At 47.4% G+C, this 21,214-nt stretch overlaps 2 protein-coding genes across 3 annotated transcripts in view; one reads left to right on the plus strand and one right to left on the minus strand.

Moving 5' to 3' along the window:
• Nucleotides 1-1,425: 1,425 nt before the first annotated feature.
• Nucleotides 1,426-20,343, plus strand: MRAP (melanocortin 2 receptor accessory protein). Its single transcript, XM_058523015.1, is given in 4 exon segments — nucleotides 1,426-1,531; nucleotides 17,523-17,622; nucleotides 19,933-20,191; nucleotides 20,193-20,343. Coding segments are annotated over 4 exon segments (531 nt in total). The 3' UTR covers nucleotides 20,259-20,343.
• Nucleotides 13,645-21,214, minus strand: part of URB1 (URB1 ribosome biogenesis homolog) — a 76,534-nt gene continuing 68,964 nt past the window's right edge. The window contains exons 39-40 of one of the 2 annotated variants that reach the window (XM_058523014.1): nucleotides 14,779-14,871; nucleotides 13,645-13,966 (exon numbers count right to left, since the gene is read on the minus strand). In XM_058523014.1, the coding sequence (XP_058378997.1) occupies nucleotides 14,801-14,871 (71 nt within the window). In that variant the 3' untranslated portion in view covers nucleotides 13,645-13,966; nucleotides 14,779-14,800. Of the gene's footprint in view, nucleotides 13,967-14,374; nucleotides 14,872-21,214 lie in introns of those variants that run through there. The other variant, XM_058523013.1, reaches the window with a different exon arrangement.

A 21,214-nucleotide genomic window follows, 5' to 3' on the forward strand; every position in this document is an offset into this window, starting at 1 on the left:
CCTCTGTGTAACTAAAAAATCACTTAGAGGAGATACTTTTTAAAGTATGCAAATATTGTTAAGGTTAAGTCACCTGTCCGGGGCCACACTGCTGGTCAGAGGTAGAGCCAGGGTTCAAAGTAGGCAGTTCTTCCAGAATCCATGCTCGTGTCCCCTACACTCTACCAGCATATACTGCACAGCGGCATATACAGCAACACCTGGAAGTACACAGGTGTGTGCAGGGTGTGGGGAGTGTCATTCAAGTGGACCTTCTGCCCCCTCACTGTGGAAACCCAGCGGCTCATCCCTCCCTTTCTAATCAACTGAACAGCCTCGGTTCAGTTCAGGGGGAGCCGTCCCCCTGAAATGCCTCAGGCGTGACAGGCCTGGGTGTACAGGATCAAAACCAGCAGAGGGTCTTAAGTGATCCGGATTGGCTGTCTACACTATCAATGCCCAGCTTTACTCTGGCAGCGTAGAGCTAAATCAAGAACACTCGAAAGTTAGCATATTGGCGGGGAAGTGCCCGTAAATCTGTGTATTCTGACTTCCTAACTAAAGCTCAATGGCTGAATTCTAGGGCTCTTCTCACATTTAGTCCTGCTCATTCCAAATATTCAGAATGTTTCTCTTGATAGCGTCTGTGGCTCTTAGAAGAGTGAGTGTATCACTTGGAGTCAGAGCCTACAGAAACCCAGAAGAATCCTCGTCACGCTTGTCGTCAGCCAAGGGCTGGGTGAACCCTGGGGCCCTATTTCCCAAGAGCTCAATTCGTGTGGGGTCTTGGCCCAGGCAAACAGCCTCTTCAGTCTTAACAAATGCAGCCAACTTGTTGGTTCTTGGCAGCTTAGATACAAGCTGGGAGGTGCACTCAATTGGGGCGGGGGGCTCTTTTGGTTTAGTTAATTGCCTATGTGTACATGAGAGAGGTTACAAGTTCAGGGCTAACATCACTCAACTTCTGCCCTCAGATATTGAATCTAAGCCAGTGACTTGCCGGTTGCTTAATAGCATCAAGAATTGCCTTAATATAAGTCAAGGGCGCCACCAGCCTTTCGTTTTGGTTTTATTAACTTTTTAAGTATTTAAGACCAAAAGTGGTTGTCCTTTCCAGCCCTATCTGGCATCTTGTGTTTCAAGAGGCCCCAAGTATCTGTTTTCCCGTCCTTATGCAGAGGGACAAATCTAGAGTGCTCTGGAAACATGGTCTCCTGCCTTGCAGCTCTGTTTGTTTTGGAGTTTTTTCAAAGAGGAGCAGAATGGAAAGCTCTACTTGCATGGTGAAGATGTCAGGCACACCCGCCGACCTTTCTCCCAGCCAACAGCTCTGATAAGTGGGCAGGCCTTGAGCCCGGAGACCCACAGACACACTTGGATGATTTCACAGAAATCAGCTAGGCAGTCTCCTCGTAGGGCTCCGAGGAGTCCGGATGTGCTGCAGACATGGCCAACAAGACCAATGCCTCTGCCCTGCTCTACAGCTACGAGTACTACCTGGACTACCTGGACCTCATTCCCGTGGATGAGAAGAAGCTGAAAGCCAACAAGCGTAAGTCCTGACTGGGGAAGCCACCAGGCAGTGGCTGGGGGTGATTGGCTCGGACAGCTTTCTCTCCGTTCACTTATTAACTCCAACAATACACTCTGGGTAAGCCAGAATGTGACCCTGCACTCAGAGATAAAAATGAGCGGGTGAAATGGCATGTTACCTTCTGTAATGAGTTCTGAGCTAACCTCCTAGGAAACTAAGACAATCTGGGGAGCAGGATATGCTTTTAAGATGGATTTCTTGACAGAATTTGATTTGTCTGGAGTTCCTATTAGCTAGATGAGTTTCTTCAAATTGTAGATTTTGAGTTTTCTGTTGTCTGAATGCAGATTTGGGAGAGAGTTAGTTTGTCTGTCCTCTAAGGTGTATGATTTACTGATTCTAATTAAAATACCAACTGGTGTTTCATCTTCATGGTCTCAGAAAGAACAACCAGAATGAGTTAACATCCTCTTGCCCATCTGCCTCCAAGTCTTTATCTCTTGGGTAACTTGCCACTTTGTGAATAAACTTCTCTTATTATCCCAGCTACTCTATCAAGATAACAAGTTAGCTGAGGAAAGGAGCATGAAAAACAAAAACAAAGTCTCAGCACTGGGAACCCACCACCTGCCCATCCCAAAGTCGCTGGTTCTGTGGGCCTTTCACTACAATCGCACCATATGTCTGTCAAAAAGTAATTGCAGTCACTAGAAGAAACGGGATGCTTTTCATGTGAAAAGAAAGATAGTCTGTTACACACCAGCTCAAAACTAAAATCCATTCAGACGTTACTATTTGATAAATGGAGGCAGGTCGCTGGCAGAGCCCTTGGGGAAAGTCATCTGGAATGCCTTGTTAGGAAGGGTTCTTGTTTGCAGTTTCAATTACGACTTCCAGAAGTCAAATGCAGGCTTTCTCGGGAGGTCGATAGATTTGATGTGTGTTTTCTGATGCAAGGTATATAATTATGAAATTAAATTGCAGATTTTTGCACATACAACTCACAATAAGGAGGATGTATAGGAATAGCGAGAAGTGGCAGGGTTGAAATATGAGCCCACTCATATATAGTGTCAAAAGTTCAGAACTTTAAGATACATGTTGATCTGGACAAAATGTAGATTTTCATTCAGGAAAGTCTCTTTTTAATTAACATGAATTAAATAAAATTCTGGGTCAGCTTCAGGCGCTCCCATCCTTTTGTGTGACAGACATCTCACTGGGTCACTACCAAGGCTCCAAATCTGCTCCCTGCTGCTTTGGGTCCAGGAGCTGTTTGCAAGTTTAGAATCTTAGAAACCACAATCTCAACCTTCTGCCCCCCTTACCCACAAACAACTTCCCTTTCTGGGAAAACTGATAATTCTCTAAGTTACATTTGAGGTTTGAAAAGATGTTCTTTCGTGCACGCATGAACTAGAGTTGGAAGTTTACAGCCTGGTGAGCATAGGAATGAGGTCAAATCAGAAACTCTTCCCCAAACTCCCAAACCCAGTAACCATCTCAGTGAGGAAACTGTGGCCGGGGAGAGGCCAGTGGCTGGGCTCTCCAGACACCCTAGACGTCGGGGAGTCTTTTGACACAGGAGGAAAGCAGTTTCCGGGCTCCCCCTATGAACAGTACATATCCATTGGTATTTTAACAGAAATTATTCAAGTTATACATCTTAGAGGACAGACAAAATAACTCTCTCCAAAATCTGCATACACACAACGGAAAACACAAAGTCTACAGTTTGAAGAAACTCACTAAGCTTACTGGAACCCCAAAACAAATAGATTCAACTCGACCAAGAAATCTATCTTAAAAGAATATTCTGTGTCACAAGTGTCTTAGTTTTTTAGGAGTTAATTCCAGATTTATTACAGAGGCTATTATATACCATTTTACACCCAAACCTTGGATGTCAGGAGGTCTGGACACCCACAGCGAGAGGTGATCCTTCTGGCCTCCTCTTTTCCTTTTTGTATCCAAGCTTTCACATCTTGTCTGAATTTAATTTCTGTTTTCTCTGAAGAAGTTTGGTGCTCAACAAAAATCCCTCCTGCCTCCTGGGGTGTTTACACCCTGAGTACATAGTCGCCTGGTTTATTCTGGGGGCCGGCTGGGAGGCAGCAGCCACGCAGAGGCTAGGCACACGGACTCCCGAGCCAGTCGGCAGGAATCTGCACCTGAGCTCTGCCGCTAACTAGCTGTGTGACCTTGAGCAAGTAAGTTACTAAGGCCAGGCCGGATTCAGGAGGAGGGCATTGAAACCCATCTGGCAATGGGAGAAGTGTTAAAAATTCAAGGCAGTCTTTAACACACCATAAACAAGAAAATATGGCAGATGGCAATATGTGCTCCACAGAAAAATAAAATCGGAGAGGTAGCCAGGGAGAGCTGGGGCCCAAGGGAGGATTGTAACCTTGACTAGGATGGTTGGTGAAGGCCCCCCCCAGCCGACCTGGGAGGAGGTGAGGGATGAAGCCTTGAGGATGTCTCAGGGAGGAGCCTTCCAGGCAGCAGGAACACCAAGGGCACAGGCTCTGAGGCAGGGGAGTGCTGGTATAGTCCAGGAACGACAGAACGATGTCAATGACTATTTCTTTATATTTTTGGAAATATCTTTTTTCTCCTAAAATGGAAACCACTTTATTTCCTAAGCCAATCCAACCCATTGACCAACAAGAAAAAAACCAATAGAAATGTGGGCAAAGGATATGAAAACACAGCAGTAACAGGAGAGAAAATTCAAATGGCCATTGACTATAAGAAAACGCTCAGCTTCACAAGTAACCAGAGAAATGCACTGGGACCAACGACGAGGTACCATTTCACACCCATTCAATTAGCAAACATTAAAAGATTGATATTCCAAACGTTGGGGTAGGAAGTAGAGAAATTAGGACTGGCATATGCTGCTGATGGGATGAAACTTGGGTTCACCATTTTGGAGAACGACTTGGCAACGACCAGAAAAGTTGCAGCTCCCAAGGCATAATTCAGCATCCCTGTCCCAGGTTTCTACCTCGAGCAATGCTTGCGCATGTCCACAAGGATATGTGTAGTTCAGTGTTCACTGCAGCATTGTTTGTGATAGTCAGAAATTGGAAACGACCTAATCCATCAACAGGAAATGGGAGAAACAAATTGTGGTTGCTTTAACCAATAATTACTATAACCAATAATACACAGTAGTTGCAATGCATGAACCAGATCTACGTGTGTCAATATGAATAAATCACTAAAGTATAATGAAGGCGAAAAGCCAGAGACAAAATTATGCATCCAGTAGAATTAACTTATGTTAATTATGAATGATCATGTTGATTATAATTACATCTAGTTAAATTATAAATGAATTTATTATAATTAATTATATAATTAATTTATATTAAATTGTAAACACAAAAATACATATGCTATATTGTTAACGGAGATGCACGCATGAAAATATAAGAGCACACATCAATTTCAGGATTGTGGTTTTTCCCTGGAGGGAGAGGCAATGGGATAGGAGAGGGTTCCAACCCTATCTGTAATATTTTAATTCTGTTTTTTAAAAAAGGATCTGAAGCAAATATGACAATATATTTGGTGGACCTGTAGGTTTTGTCATATTTTTCTCTGTATTTTTCTACATATCTGGAACATTTCATAATTCAAAATTTTTAAATATATTCTTTAAAAGTTGAGGGGCTGGCCTGGTGGTATAGTGGTTAAGTTCCCGTGCTCCGCTTCTGGCGGCCTGGGGTTCGCAGGTTCGGATCCCAGGCACGGACCTATGCACTGCTCAACAAGCCACACTGTGGCAGGTGTCCACATAAAGTAGAGGAAGACGGGCACAGATGTTAGCTCAGGGCCAATCTTCCTCAACAACAACAAAAACAAAAAAGTTGATACGCCCCTTAATAAAAGGTTCAGACAGTAAATTACTTTACTACTTAGAAAAAACATCAATATTACCATTTCAGTGCTTAGCCAACTAGGATTTGTCTGCATCCCTATACCCATATCGGCACAGGTGCCCACACATGTGCGTGCACATACGCGTGAACCTAGATACCCACACACAAATGGACTCCTACCCTGTGTGCTGTTTGTAATAACTCCTGCCTGGCCCTCCTGAGGGGACACTCAGAACTTCCCTGAGTGGCCCCCCTCCTCCCTAGGCCTGTCTGTGACTGCATCAGGCGGGAACCCCTGGGTGGGCAAGTGGCCATCCTCTCCAATGGATGGGGAGGGACAAACTCAGCTGGGGAGGACAAGGTTCCTGAGCTTTCTGGAAGTTGGGTTATCAGCCAGTGACAGTAACTCCATGCTCTGGGTAGTTTGACAAAAATTTAAACATTTAGTTCATTCTGACAAGGACTCTCTTTTGTTTTATTGTGGGAAAATATACATAACATGAAATTTATCATTTTAACAAGTGTATGTTTCAATGGCATTAAGTATATTCACACTGTTGTGCAACCATCACCACCATCCATCTCCAGAACATTTTCATTTTCCCAAACTGAAACTTTACCCATTAAACACTAACTCCCCCTTCCCACCTCCCAGAAGCTGCTGGCAACCACCATTCTACTTTCTGTCTCTGTGAATTGGACTCTTCTGGCTACCTGCTGCCCTGAGTGTTTGTGTCCCCCGAGATTCATATGCTGAAACTCTAATCCCCAACGTGATGGTATTTAGAGGAGAGGGCTTTGGGAGGTGGTTCGTGTTGGATGAGGTCATGAAGGTGGGGCCCTCACGATGGGATTAGTGCCCTCATAAGAAGAGACACGAGAGAGCTTGCTCTCTCTCCCTCCTCTATGTGAGGACATAACCAGAAAGAGTGCTCTCACCAAGCACTGAGTCCACCAGCACCTTGATCTTGGACTTGCCAGCCCTCAGAACTGTGAGAAATAAATTTCCATTATTTAAGCCACCTGGTGTATGTATTTTGTTACAGCAGCCTGAACTGACTAAGACAGTATCTTATATAAGCATACTATTTGTCCTTTTGTGACTGGCTTATTTCACTTAGCATAACGTCTGCAAGGTGACAAGGTAGGCCATTTGCCGATTTACAGAGCCGTGTAGCAGGAAGAAATATATTTTAAAAAATAAATTGTTTGCAGATAGCCACTACGGCAAATATGACCTTGAGATCAATAGTCTCCTGACACCAGAAACATAAACAAGAGGAGATTTATTATAGGAATTGGCTCACACGGTTATGGAGTCCCACAGTCTGCCTTCTGCAAGCTGGAGAACCAGGAAAACTGGTGGTGTAATTCAGTCTGAGTCCAATGGCTCGAGAACTAGGGGAGCCACTGGCTTAAGTCCCAGAGTCTGAAGGAGCTGGAGCTCCTTCGATGTCTGAGGGTAGACAAGGATGGATGTCCTAGCTCAAGAAGAGAGAGCAAGGATTCACCTTTCCTTCACCTTTTTGTTCCATTCGGGCCCCCAACGGATTGGCTGATGCCCACCCACATTGGTGAGGGCGGGTCTTCTTTACTCAGTCTACTGAATCAAATGCTAACCTCTTCCAGGAACACCCTCAAAGACACACCCAGAAATAATGCCTCCCCAGCTCTCTGCACATCGCTTAGGCCAGTCAAGTTGACACATATAATTAACCATCATTGGGGCTCGCCCCATGGTGTAATTGTTAAGTTGGTGCACTCTGCTTTGGTGGCCCGGGGTTTGAAGGTTCGGATCCCAGGCACGGACCTACACACCGCTCACACATATAAAGTAGAGGAGGATGGGCACAGATGTTAGCCCAGGGCCAATCTTCCTCAGCAAAAGAGGAGGATTGGCAATAGGTGTTAGCTCAGGGCTGATCTTCCTCACCAAAAAAAAAAAAAAAAATTAACCATCATAGCAGTTAAATCAAACAAAACAAACTGGTCCTCAGTTGGGGACTATTAGTGGCAGCGGAGGGGACGAGGGAACAACAGCCATAGCAGGATGTCCAGAGAGCTGGTCACAAGACTGATGAACGTGTGCATGGGGGAACTGGCATGGGAGTCCAGCGTGGGGCGTCCGCTTGTTGTTTTGTCCAACTGCTGTCATGTTCCCCTACAGCTCGTCTCCCTGGTCTTGAGGAGTTCCTCCTCCACCAGCATCTCTCCCTTTTCGCTGGCTTCCTCAGCTGTGTCTAAAGTACACATGGATTTGCATCCTGGCTGCCCTCTTGGACCATCAGCCAAAGTCTCTCCCACCTTTGGTTCCAAACTTCTCAGACACGTGGCCACTTTCCCTTTCTCTGGTTCCCTGAAATTAGGCTTCCGCATTCACCATCGGATGAAACCGCTCCTTCAGAAAACATCAGTCTGCACGCTCACCTCCTTCTGCCCCCTGGTTTCCGTGTCTCTCCGTCTTCACTTCCATCTCTCTTAACCTCTTTCTTCTTCCCCTTGTTGCACTCTCCTTAGGATGACCAACCTTCTAGAGTTGCCCACGACTGTCCCATGGGTGCATCTTGGGAAATCCAGGCACATCAGATGGTCACCCTAATTCTCCTTTTCTTCCTCAAGGCCCACAAACATAGGAACAGGGCTGCCACTAACCCATATCAAAGAGAAAATTAGAAAAACTCTCCTCCTCTGGGCACACAGCTAATCACAACCCATTAAGGTGGCTCCCTTGAGCAGTGCACAATCTGTGCAACTCTCTATGGCCTCACTGTGTAGGAGTGACTCAAGTTCAACCCTGTGCCATTTTCTCATTTCCTTATCCTGCCCTCCCCAACAAGTCTAAGCTCCCCTTTTCCTCATGGTAGGCCCTCTGAAATTTAGTGCTGTGAATTCCGTTTTTCATTCTTCCTGATGAGAGCCACTTCCACACCATACCAGAAACACACCATACGTACCTTTTTCTACCTTCTGGCCTTTGCTCGTGTTTAATTCAACAACCTAAATTCTGTAACCATCCATTACGGGCCAGACATTGCCGTGGGAGCTGGAGATACAAAAGCAAAAAGACTGAATCCACGTCCTCGATTTTTTTCGAGAACTATTTTATTTTTTTACCCATATTATCTGTTCTATGATGTATTTCCAAGTAGATTACAGGCATCATGACACTCCTCCACCAAATTTAGGAATATTAACAAATAAGAACATAACAGTCCATCTACACATTTCTAGAATCGTTTCTTAGTATCATCTAATATCCAGTCTATAGTCAACTTTCTCCAATTTCCCCAAAATGTGCTTAAGAGCTACTTTGTCCAACCTTTGTTGGTGTGCTACATCTGGTGGCGTCCCTTAAGTCTCTTTGATTCTAGAACAGGCTCTTTTTGTAGATGACACTGACTTGAGGAAGAGGTCAAGCAGGTCACTCTGTCTTGTCCTCAACTGTCCAGTCAGGTGGCAGATACGGACCACTAATAAACTGTTAGTCGAGTAATGGGGCTCTGATGGAGATGTGCAAAAACTGCCAGCAGAGCACAGGGAAGGACACTCTTGGGGAGAAGTAAGAGGCAAGGAAGGCTTCCCAAGGAAGATGCGGCTAAGCTGAGTCTAAAGAATCCATGGGACTTTGCCTGATACACAGCGGGCTAGCACAGAGCAGAGAACGGGATCCTCTTGTGTGTAAAGGGGGTGCTTCCAGGAAGGGCGACATGGAGGGTGATCTGGGGAAGAGGGACAGAGGCTGTGCTTCAGGCCACCCAGGGGCCAGAATCTTGCAGGCCAGCCTCAGAGGATTCCTGGAAGCTGTGGGAAATCATTTCAAACTAAGCAGGGAAGCGACAAGGTCCAATTGGCTTGCTAAAAATATCCCTCTGGTGAACACATACATTTGAGATTGGGAGAGCAGCGGGTGACATCTGGACAGGAGACGGCCAGGTGCTGGGGTTGGAAACACAACATTGTAAAGATCTCCACCCCTTAGGAGTTGACAGGTGAGGAAGGAGAGGCCAGCATTAAGGAACGAGTATGCTATGGTGCTGTAGAGATGGGGACAGAGGGATGTGGGGGTACTGGGGACCAGAGAAGCCGAGTCACTTGCTCAAGGGCACCCAGCTAGATATTTGCAGAGCTGGGACTTAAATTCCAGGTTCCAATGCCTTAGGACTCTTCCCAGGACGCTAGTCATGTTTAGTGGGCAGATCGTCACCAGAATGTATGGTCCAGCAGAGCAGGAACCTCTGTCCGTCTTGCTCTGTCCATCCTTAGCTCCTGAATAGCACCTGGCACATATTAGGTACACAATAAATTTCTGTGGAATAAGTGAGTAAATAAACTAATGTGAAGTGGGCAGCTCTTGCACACATTATTACTTTTCATCATGCCTATCTGTGTCAGTTATCAATTTATTGCCTCTCAGCTCTGAATGCACTCTTCAAAATGCACTCTATGAGAAACAATGGACTTCCTTTAAAGTGAGCACAGTGTTAAGCTTTCCCAGGAGAGGGCTCTGGAGGGGCCCTGCAGGAGGGCTGGGGCAGGGGTGCGGGGTCGACAGTGGAGGCATAAGGACGTCTGGTGGAACCAGCCCCAGTCCCTGACGGGGAACACGGTCCCTCTGAGATCTTGCAGCCTCAGTGTGGCAATAACTTCTCTGCAGCCGTATCAACAGGGAAAGCAAAGCCGCTGTGCACCTGGGGCCTGGGAGGGGAGGGGGCGGGGGCGCAAGCCGAGCAGCACCCCCTCCACAGCCCCTGCCAGCCGGCCTCCCACTGCCCGCCCCCACGGCCACTTGTTGATCACCTGCTCCCCGCCGGTCCTCTGGAAGGCTGTCTGTGGTTTGTCCAGAGGCTCCAGACCAGCCCAGGCCTGGCTAAACCAACCAACGTCTCTGCTTTCTGGTGGCCAAACCATACCTTCTCCAAGGAGCTCTGAACCCCTTCACAGTTCGTCCTTCTTTGGTGTCATGGGCTGGATTATGTCCCCTCCTAAATTCCTATGTTGAAGTCCTAACCTCCAGGACCTCCGACTGTGACTGTATTTGGAGACGGGGCTGTTATAGAGGTGATTGACTTAAAACAAGGTCACACGGGTGGGCCCTAATCCAATGTGACTGGTGTCCTTACAAGAAGAGGAGATGAGGACACAGACTTGCACAGAGGGACCACCACGTGAGGACTCAGGGAGGAGGCAGCCGTCTGCAGGCCAAGGAGAGAGGCCTCAGAAGAAAACAACCCTGCCAGTCTGTGGTAGTTTGTTATGGGAGCCTGTCTTAGACTGTTCAGGCTGCTATAACAAAATACCACAGACTGGGGGGCTTATAAACAAAAGAAATTTATTTCTTGCGGGTCTGCAGGCTGAGAAGTCCAAGATTAAGGCACCAGCATGGTCGCATTTGGGTGAAGGCCCTCTTCCTGGTTCACAGCTGGCACCTTCTCGCTGTATCCTCACACAGTGGAAGGGGCGGGGAGATCTCTCTGGCCTCTTTCTATAAGGGTACTAATCCCATTTACGAGGGCTCCACCCTCATGACATAATCACCCCCCAAAGGCCCCACTTCCTAATACCATCACCTTGGGTGTTAGGATTTAACATATGAATTTGGGGGGACACAACATTCAGACCGTAGCACAGCCCAAGCAAACTAATACGGCTGGGTTCTCTCCCTCAGCCCTGGGATACCATATGGTGTTTCCTTATATCTTTTATCCAATTAATAATTCTTCACATTAAACTTCCCCGTTTGGTTTACTGTGTGGTTTCTATCTCTTGACTGGGCCTAGACCACTACAATATCCTTCCAGTCTTTTTTCTTCTGCATTTGCATAAATGCACGCAACTGCGGCATTGAAAGAGCAAGTTCATGGAGTACAATCAGAAAGCCCCTTTCATTTTTCTTCACCTGCTCCTGCAAACCTACTTTGTAGTGCTGGCTCTGTCCCTGCCCCTGGGTGAAATTTTGAGCAGGCCCCATGCTCACTCTTAAATCTCAAAAAATGTCTATCAGTCACTTTAGTTACCAAAGCAGAGTCTGATCCTATGAAATAAATTTTAAAAATGTTTAAAAACAAATCACCTGCAAACTTCCATTCAAAATTAGAACCTCCTCCTTCCCCAGCTGGGGGGCATGAGTGCTTCTCATTTCTCTGCTCTGCCAGCTCCTTTCTCCGCAGCCATCTGCCCCATCCTGGTGTGTGACACAGCTTCATTGGAGCTCGAGGGAGGGAAAGAGGTGAGGGGCAGTAAGGACAGTGCTTGGCTGGCCCTGGTCTGGGCAGGGGGTGTCCTCTGCAGAGACAGCGAGTCAAGCTGGCTCCTTCCTTCCTGGTGGGGGTCTTTGCAAGATCCCCCACCAGAGGTGATGCTCTCCTGCTGGCCTCATAGCGGGGCCCCCAGGGCCATGTTCTCAGAGGCCAACTGTCACCTGGAAAAAAAGCGAGGAAGGCTTTAGGGTGAGACGAAGAGGCAAAGCTCTTGCTCAGATCTTCTCACTAGTGGGTCATCTGGGGCGCCTGGCTGAAATGTCGCGGGCCAGCCCAGGTTCAACTGTTGTGCCGAGTAGAGAAGGAGACAGAATAGATAGAAAAATCCCCAGGGGTCATGTGTTAACTTAACAAGCAGGAAGAATTTTAAGATTTTTGTGTTCATGCCCATACACTGGAACGTATTCCATCATGGCTGGGCCGATAATAGGAAACATCTAGGGATTTATATATACTTTTATGGAGTACTCAGTGCTGAGTGGTGGGACGCCCTTTCCCAGAGACGGCTTGAAATCTGGTATGGTTTTGTCACAGGGATTCTACAAGGATTTTTATCATTGTGATCTTTGGACGTCGCCTCTGACTGTTTCCTGGAAAGTTTCAGAATCTCCCTAACACTGCCAAAAAGGTGGGAAAGGCAGATCTGTTTCCTGAGGCCCTGCCTGAACTGACTGATTATCTGTTTGGTCTTCTATCTGTCCCCTTTTCAGAGGCTAAGCTTAGGAGGAAACCAGGCCCATATTCCAACCTTACAGCACAATACAGATTATTCTAACACGTTGAATCTCTAAATGCTGCTCTGGGGTAGCAAGGTGGATTGATTTCCCTTGGGGCATGCCTGGTATTATTTACCTCTGGGATCAATACGTCTTCTTCCTTTAATTATGAGTTGGGAAGAACGTCGGGTAGAACCGGTCGGAGCCCATAGTGACTTCTGCTGATGCGCCGCCTCTGGCAGCTTCAATTACAAGGAATCTATTCACCTGCTGCTCCGACAGCTGGGGGAGGAAGAACAGAAACACACCACTACCCAATCTCTGAAATCAACGCAGAGAAGTAGCAAAAAGATTGAACAAAGGACCTACACACAACTCTTTCCTCCCATTCAGAGTAATCAATTTCAGGTTACAACTTTAACCATGACCTCTAATTCTTCAGCAAACAGTCGGTCCTATGGGCATGACATAAACAGTGAAAGCAATTTTTAAACAAAGATAGGAGAATGTTTACCTTGGAACAAATTTCCCATGTAGGGAGCCTGTGGCAGAGGTGCTATGCTTGAATGATTCCATTGTTGCTCAAAAACTCCTAGGGATTCTTCTTTTGGAACCAACTTTGGTGGCAATAGAACATCGTATGAAAGATCCATGGTGATAAATGATGACTATCTTTTTTTTTCTTTTAACAGATTTTTTTATTGAGGTCATAATAGTTTATAACATTGTGAAATTTCAGTGGTACATTGTTATTTGTCAATCGCCATATAGATGCGCCCCTTCACCCCTTGTGCCCACTCCCCAGCCCCCTTCCCGCTGGTAACCACTAAACTGTTCTCTCTGTCCAGGTGTTAGTTTATCTTCCACATTTGAGTGAAATCATACGGTGTTTGTCTTTCTCTGTCTGGCTTATTTCGCTTAACATAATACCCTCCAGGTCCATCCATGTTGTTGAGAATGGGATGATTTTGTCTTTCTTTGTGGCTGAGTAGTATTCCATTGAATATATATACCAAAATGATGTATATCTTTTGAGGGTATATTTGCTTTTGGGAAACAATTGAGAATCACCCAGAAATGAGCTGGGTGAATGAAATGGATGCTTAGACTGATTGATACCACCTGGGTGTCAAAAATAAAGTGTGATCTCATAAAGGAGCAAAATTAGTGTGTGTGTGTGTGTGTGTGTGTCCTTGAAGGTAATTCCAAAAGAAGAATTTATGAATGTTTGATAAATGTTTATAAATGTCTGATCAAGATATATATTTTAGGAAAATTTATATGACTCTATGGTAGAGAGAGGGTGATTATTTTGGAGGTCAGCATTCATCTGGATTTGTAAGTTTTGGAACATTCATTTAATGTCAGTTTTTTTTTTTTTCCTGATTCAGTAAAGAAAATTGGTCACTATTAACAGAGTACCAGATGAAATAGATGTTAATTTCTCTCTCATGTAAATTCTACAGGACGGGCTGGTGGGTCTGCTCCATGAAATCCTCAGCAACCAGCTTCATTCTAGGTCATTGCTCTGCCATCTCTGGGACATATCCCTCATTCTCTAGCCCTTACTTTAGCCATCGCATCCACATTCTGGGCAGCATAATGGAGTAAGGGAATAAGAAGAGACACAAGTTACTAGAATTCTAGCATTCTATGCAGGAAGATTCCTAGAAGCTGTCCTGTAAGCACCACTCACATCTAATTGGCCAGAACCTTGTCACATGGCCATACCTAGCTGAAAAGGAGGCTGGGAAATGTAGTCTTTATCCCAGGCAGCCATGTGCCCAGATAAAGGCAGGAGTTCTATTACTATGGAAGTGCCTGAGAGCAAACATTAGGATTGACAACTAGTGGTCTATGCCACAATTACCTTTACTGGTATCTTACATTTCAGTGAGCTTAAAGGACACAACAATATAGCTTGGCACAAAACCCTCTTAACAGAAATAATAATTTTAGTTCTACTCATATATCATTTCACAACCATTAAACAAGGAACTGTTTATTGTGCATTGTATATACATATTATTTTATTTAATCCACTTAACAGCCTATATAACACATACTATTATGCCCATTTAACAGACGAGAAAACAGATTTAGAGATGTAAAAATCCCAGGTTGCCTGAGATCACATGGCTAGAACATGGCCGAGTCAGAGTTGAACTCAAAACCACCCACCTCCAGAGCCTAGGCCCTCACCCCACCGGTGTTCCCCTAAAGGGAAAAATCTTGGAGTCAGTCTTCTACTAGGAGTCTTGGACCTAAACATTAGTAGAGTTTGGAGGAACGCCAAAACTGAGGTTTATTGGTTTTCACTCAACAAAACTGAGGTGCCTCCCGTGAGTAGGGAGTATTTTGATTGGAGTGGTTTGTCAGTTCCAAGGTAGGATGAGAAATACCCCAATGTGACGTGAAGCCCAATCATTCCATCCAGAGCCTTCTCTCGTCCATCCATTGTGGATGCCTAATCCTCCTCATTCCACCAGCATGGACTTGGAAAGGAAAGAAGGAAAGAGGGGCGAGAGGGAAGGAGAAGGAAGGAAAGAGGGGCGAAGGGAAGGAGAAGGAAGGGGAGTTTCCCACGGCTGGTGCTGTCCAGTCTGGTGCTGGTTGTTGTAAAAACAAGCCCACAGATGTTTAAATATTTCTAACGCTGGGGAATGACAACTCTTGCCCTTGGAACAAAATGTTCTCTCCAAGCACTTAGGCTGAACCTTCAGTGGGAAGAGGAAAAAGAACCCTGTTTTCTTGGCTGCCTGTTTTAACAGAACATGATGAAAGAGAATTTAGTACAGGAAATGGCTAGTGGCGACTGATCGCCTTTCTGATCTGACAAAATTCAAATTTCACTTCTCTGTAGACACTGTGTTCTGTGAAAGGTGTTGTCTCATTTCCTGCTCAATATCTGGGGATAATGACCAAAGGCTGAAGCAGACAAGTGTGAGTCTGGGAGAAGGAGAGGGGCTGTCTCAACTACTCAATTTTTTGTTTTGCTGAAGAAGATGGGCCCTGAGCTAACATCTGTGCCACTCTTTCTCTATTTTGTATATGGGTCGCTGCTGCAGCATGGCTGATGAGTGGTGTATGTCCACACCCAGGATCCGAAGCTGCAAACCCGGGCCACCGAAGCAGAGCATGCCAAACTTAACCACTAGGCCACCAAGCCGGCCCGTCAACTGCTAAATTTTTGAAGCTGTTTCCTTAGAGGCCCTGACACAACTTATCTAGGCGCTAAAGACCTCAAACCCTGTATTTATGTTTATGAAGGAAAAAGAGTATTAGTGTCTGCAGAAATCTAAAACACCCTTACAGAATAAAATCCCAAACAAATTTTCTAAAATTATATATACTGTCATACTTGGAGGGTTATACGATAAATTGTGACTCTGCGACGGAGTTGAGCTGAAGCAGGATTGTGGAATAACGCATAGTGAGCGGGCAAGGAATGCTGAGAAAGCCAGAAGCTTCTTTTAAACGTTCTTAGTCTTAGGACAGACAGTAACAATCTCATTTCCTATTTCCCAGGAGCCCATACGTCCCTTAAACAGTTCAACACTCTAGGGCACCACCATCAGTTTCTCAGTTCAGGGACAGGAAAGAGAGAGGATGTGAGAGCCAGCCTGGGGGTCTTTGTCCTCCTTGCCTCTCTGGACGGGGAAGGCCAAGTTGCTGATGGCTCACAAGGTGTTGGGAGCTCTGATTCCTTTCGCAAGTCCTGCATCTTGTCCTTCTACCCTGTTTTTGAAGCTGTCAGGGTCTAAGATCAACTCTCACAAGCCTTCAGTTTCTCCCTCTACCCGTCTGGGGTCATAGACGGAAGAGATGACACCCTTTATTCAAATACCATTATTTACCCCCAGGGCCTCCACCTCCATCACTATGTGGATGACTCCAAATCTCTAACACCCTTTGCATTCATTCAATCATTCGTTCATTCATTTGTTCATTTCCTCATCCATTCGTTTACCCTAAACATCTTTTTGTTTGAACACAACACGACACAACACAACAGAAGTCCTGCAGGAGTTCAGAGGAGGGGGTTGGGAGAAGAGAGTGCAGGTAAGGGCGTCAGGGATTTCTGGTGTGCGGGGTGGACTCCCTCTGAATCTTTAACAGCCCCTAGCAGAGCCTGACTCATGTAGGTGCTTAGTAAATACCTGCGGGACTACCACCCTTCAGCAGCTACCTTTGGTCACACACGTAGGTGTCTAGCGTATCCCGGTTTGGGGCATCTTGTCCCATTGTCGTGAGTGTATCCGGGATCAGATACTTGCAGACACTACCTATGAGCCTGGCGCTCTGTGCCCATAGCCATAGATAATCTCCAAGAAAAACTACCACATTGCAGCAGGTCTCTAGCAACTTGCTGAATGTTCCAGAACCGGAGCCCTGGAGAAAGGCACTTCCTGACCTGCCAGGTTCTACCTAGGGCCCAGAGAGGCTAAGCATGTTTCCTGGTTTCCCCCGCACCTTCAGCCTCTGGTCACAAACACAGCCACAGTGGTGGCTGCAAGAGTGCTTTTCCCTCCTGCCACTGCCCCCTAGCTGGGCCTGTGCCCCTGAGGAGAGGGAGCCGCTCTTTCCACGTCACCGAGCAGGCAGGAGTCGGTTAGCAACTCCGCAGCGGGAGCGGCCTCGTCCTTCCACGGGGAGCACTCCGGCACAGTGGTCTAGTGTACATTCTCCTATGTCTCTAACTCTTGGGGTCTCTGGAGCTGCCCCTCATGAGGCTGGTCACCAAAGGCATCTGCAGCCCTTTCAGGGGACGGGAGGCTGTCCTGTGATGCGGAGCTGCCCACAGCCCATTCTCCTCCCTCCCAGGGAGTACGGGAGGGAGGGGAGCAGCTGCAAAAGCAAATGCGTGGGGTGCCACCCAAGTTCATTTACTGTTTTTCCCTCAACCACCACCTAACTGACCCAGCAGCTAGCTGCTCTGGGAGAAAGCCCCTTCTCTGCTGCCTGGTTCCTTCCCAACCTTCCTGCTAACGGAAACATCTTCCTAGTGGTCACAGCTGAGAGGCTGGAAGAAGAGAGAACATGTGTGCTCAGGGGCCTATTTCCACAGCACTCGGGCCCTTATTTCCCTCACTGTGGGTTTAGGCGACATCACGCTGACACTGAGACGCAGCTCTCCCTCCCACAGATTCCATCGTCATTGTCTTCTGGGTGAGCCTGGCTGCTTTCGTGGTGCTTCTCTTCCTCATCCTGCTCTACATGTCCTGGTCAGGCTCCCCGCAGACGAGGTAAGTGAGGAGGGTGGGGATGGAGGTCACTCACATGGTTAAATAGTGAGTAATCCTGTGTCCACACAGTGGAATATTATTTGGCCATAAAAAGGAACGAAGCACTCATTCATGCTAGCACGTGGAGGAACCTCAAAAACATGGTACTGTGTGAAAGAATCCAGACACAGAAGGCCCCATGTTGTGTGATTCTATTGATGTGAAACGTCTGGAACAGGCAAATCTCTAGAGAGAGATTAGAAGTTGCTAATGGGTACTGGGTTTCTTTCTGGGATGATGAAAATAGTCTAAAATAGATTGTGGTGATGGTTGCACAATTCTACAAATATATTGAAGCTCAGTGAATTTTTGCCTTTTAAATGGATGAACTTTATTGTATGTAAAGTATGTCTTGATCAAGCTATTAAAGAAAGTAAAGCCAAAAGGACCCTACATTTCCCTTAGGTTTTGCCAAACACTTCACTGGGAAAATGGAACCCTAATTGAGTTATCTGTGGCCACCATCTGGTATTGAATGCCTACTGTGTGCCTTAGTGGTCAAACTGGACGTAAAATCCAAGAGGTAATTAGAGCCTAGCTCACTCTATGTTAATTCTCTTCTGCTAGACAGTTGGCCCACTACATCCAATTTTCCCTTCTGGCTTAATCTGCCCCCACGGCTACTGCTCTCCTAATGACTGTTCTTACAAGGGATCCTATGCTGTCTCTCTCCCTGCCGTAGCTGATGGGACCAGGGATGGGCAACTGACCCACAGAGGGCCTGTCCAGGGCTGGCCAATGCCCTTTGGAACGTGTGGCCTGGCAGGAGAGCTGGGCCCAGGTAGCAGTTAGGGGTCCAGGAGGAAGACTGGGGCTGGACGCCATCATGGACCAAGACGTCTTGGGGAGAGGAAACCCTGTCAGCATAGGAAGCTGGGAGCAGAGAGATGAGCAGAGCTATGCTGAGAGAGGAAGGGATGGAGGGCCTTCTCAAACAACCAGAGCGCGCAACCCCTGCCCCTGATGGAGTCCCACTGCCGGTTCCTGCGAGGACCTGTGCGTCTGTGCATGTACAGACCTGCCCGGACGGGCCTCTGTTTCTTCCACCCCTTCCCCCACCCTCCCGGCCCCTAGCGTCTCATCCACCAGGTCTACCCTCACCAGGTCATTTCCGATTCCCTTTGGTCACACACAGAGGCAGGGACTAGCTTTGGAGCAATGAAGAAATCCACTCTTCTCTTTCCATTTTTAGAAATGACAATGAATTTAAGCAGATTTTTACCCACAAGAGGACCTGGGGAATAAACTAATGAAATCACCTTTCTTTTCTACTCTTCTGAGGTGACTTGTAGCAAGCCCTGTGCTAGGGACAGTTTGCAAAGATGGTCTGTTATCCTCCCCGTGGAAAGTTCCCCAGTCCAGTGGGGACACAGGGGCACACGGGCGGCCATGGATGAAGGGGCTTGTGCGTTTTCTGGGCTATAATTTTACAGGGCAAACTGGTGACACTGTTCATCCTCACTGGCCTCGTGGCTCACTAGAGAAAATCCTCTCTAGGTACTCTGTAACGAACGCGGAAGGCTCAGGGCAGCCAAATGGATCCTTAGTAAGATTTAGGAAAGAGAATGCCACGTTTCGCCCCAAGGAGTCACTCTTTCTGTGATTTAAAAAAAAACGATTATGCTAGCATCTTCTGAAAGGAGGGTTCTGCTCCCTCAGGCTCCCTCCCTGGCCCTCTTCATTCACATTAGAATTATAACCACATCTACACTAGTTCTCCAGCGGAGACAGCTATCAACACCTCTCCCCATTTCATCCCAAGGAGAACTATGAGGCAATTATCACCCCATTTTATTGATGAAACTGAAGGCAGGCGGGACGGGAAGGGCCCGGGTCACACCAGGCGGCTGTGTCCACTGCCCCCAGCCCTCCAGTGCAGGCGAGTCTATCCAGAGAGGAGAGACTTCTGGCTAAGATACAAGCTTGCTTGAGGTACGGAAACGAGATGAGCTATACTCAAACACATGGAGGGATGGAAGGTCAGCCTGGCCCCTTCCCCACTCTAAGTGGACATATGAGGGAGAATTGACCTCGGAGGGAAAGACCCGAGGTCTAGGTCACCATCAACACTTCCTCTTTTCTGCTATTTCTCCACAACAGCGACCTAAGTGAGCTGGGCTGACCCTCCCCCGGGGTCTACTCCCCTGGCAGAGGTGCTCTCACTCTGGGGCTCCTTCTCTATAGGCTTTGGACAGGCAAGAGGCTGCGACAGGAAAGACTCTTCTCTGGGCGGCTTTGATGTCTGCCTTCTTCCATCTTCTCTGTCCACAGGAACACCACCCAGCACGACCCAATATGTCCCCGGAGTCACGGCCTCAACCTTCCCCTCTGTGTCTGGAGGCACCCACCGCGCCACAGGGCTCCCCGGGGGACCCCGCCGGCTCCACCGAGCTCAGTTGAGGAACCATGGAGCAGAGCATCTGGGCCCGACCAGCAGCTGTAGCCGGAGAGCCCCTCTGCCTCGCCCCCCACAGACCCCCAGGCTCACTCTGCCCTCCTCTGGGAACTGGCCCTCGATGGGGACCCCCACAGCATCAGCTGACGTCAGGAACGAGCCTAGCGAGCCTCCCCATGGAGACAAACTCTCCAGATTGTAGAACTGACACCAGCAAACCGTAGCCATTGTCGAGTGAGCCAGTGAACTCAAACCAACCTGGACACACAGGTGCCTTCTGAGAGCCTGTTCACACCTAGGAAGTGTGACCAGATGAAGAACGACTCTACCAAGAGGCACATAATATGCATTTCTCCAAGGACGGCAATCGCCCATCCATCTGGCATTGGGAAGTAGTCCCCAATATTGCTCATGTTATTTAGTGCACTTATCTGCTTACTTACTGCTTATGTTTGCTTTGGAAGGGTAGAAAAATAAAACATATGAATTAAGATTAAAAAATATTCGCTCACTCATCTTTACTGTGCCACTTTTTAGCTTCAACTCTTACTGCTGTAATATTTTGTCAACCTTGAGTTCTCTGGGCTGATCTGGACCTTTTTGATGACGCCCAGGGAAGGCCTGTGAAGTTCCCATCCATCTTCCACTGATGGCCCACTCTTACCCATGGGGAAGTGTGTGCCCAGCCAGGCCAGCTGACTGCAGTCAGGGCCCCAAGTCACACTACTGACCTTTCCAAAGCTTTTCAAAGGCAGAGCGTCTCCCTTGGAAGGAGCAGCCAGGCCCAGCCGGCAGGGCCTATGCCCAAAGGGAGAGAATCCGCCTCCAAATGTTATCGCAGAACACCTCTAAGCTGGCAGGAAGGGCCCCATCTGGAAGGTGACTTTATGCGACCTCTGATCTGAGACCCCCGAAGGATCTGGTCCTCTAGTGCCCAGCAGCCTGCCCCTGGCAGGGAGACAGCACCACACTACAAAGTCCATAAAAGCCACCCACCCCAGGCGACTGAGAAAAGAATCCCCCACAGTGAGGGCTGGGCGTGGCCTCGCCAGACTCTGGCTGTGAGTTAGGAGGGGAGACGGGGAGGGGAGACCGCTGAGCTCCAGAGATGCGGAAAAGGGGCAAGAAAGGAACATGGGGCTTTTCCAACTTGAATCA

This window comes from Diceros bicornis, chromosome 27 (genome assembly GCF_020826845.1).
Source record: "Diceros bicornis minor isolate mBicDic1 chromosome 27, mDicBic1.mat.cur, whole genome shotgun sequence".
NCBI lineage: Eukaryota > Metazoa > Chordata > Mammalia > Perissodactyla > Rhinocerotidae > Diceros > Diceros bicornis.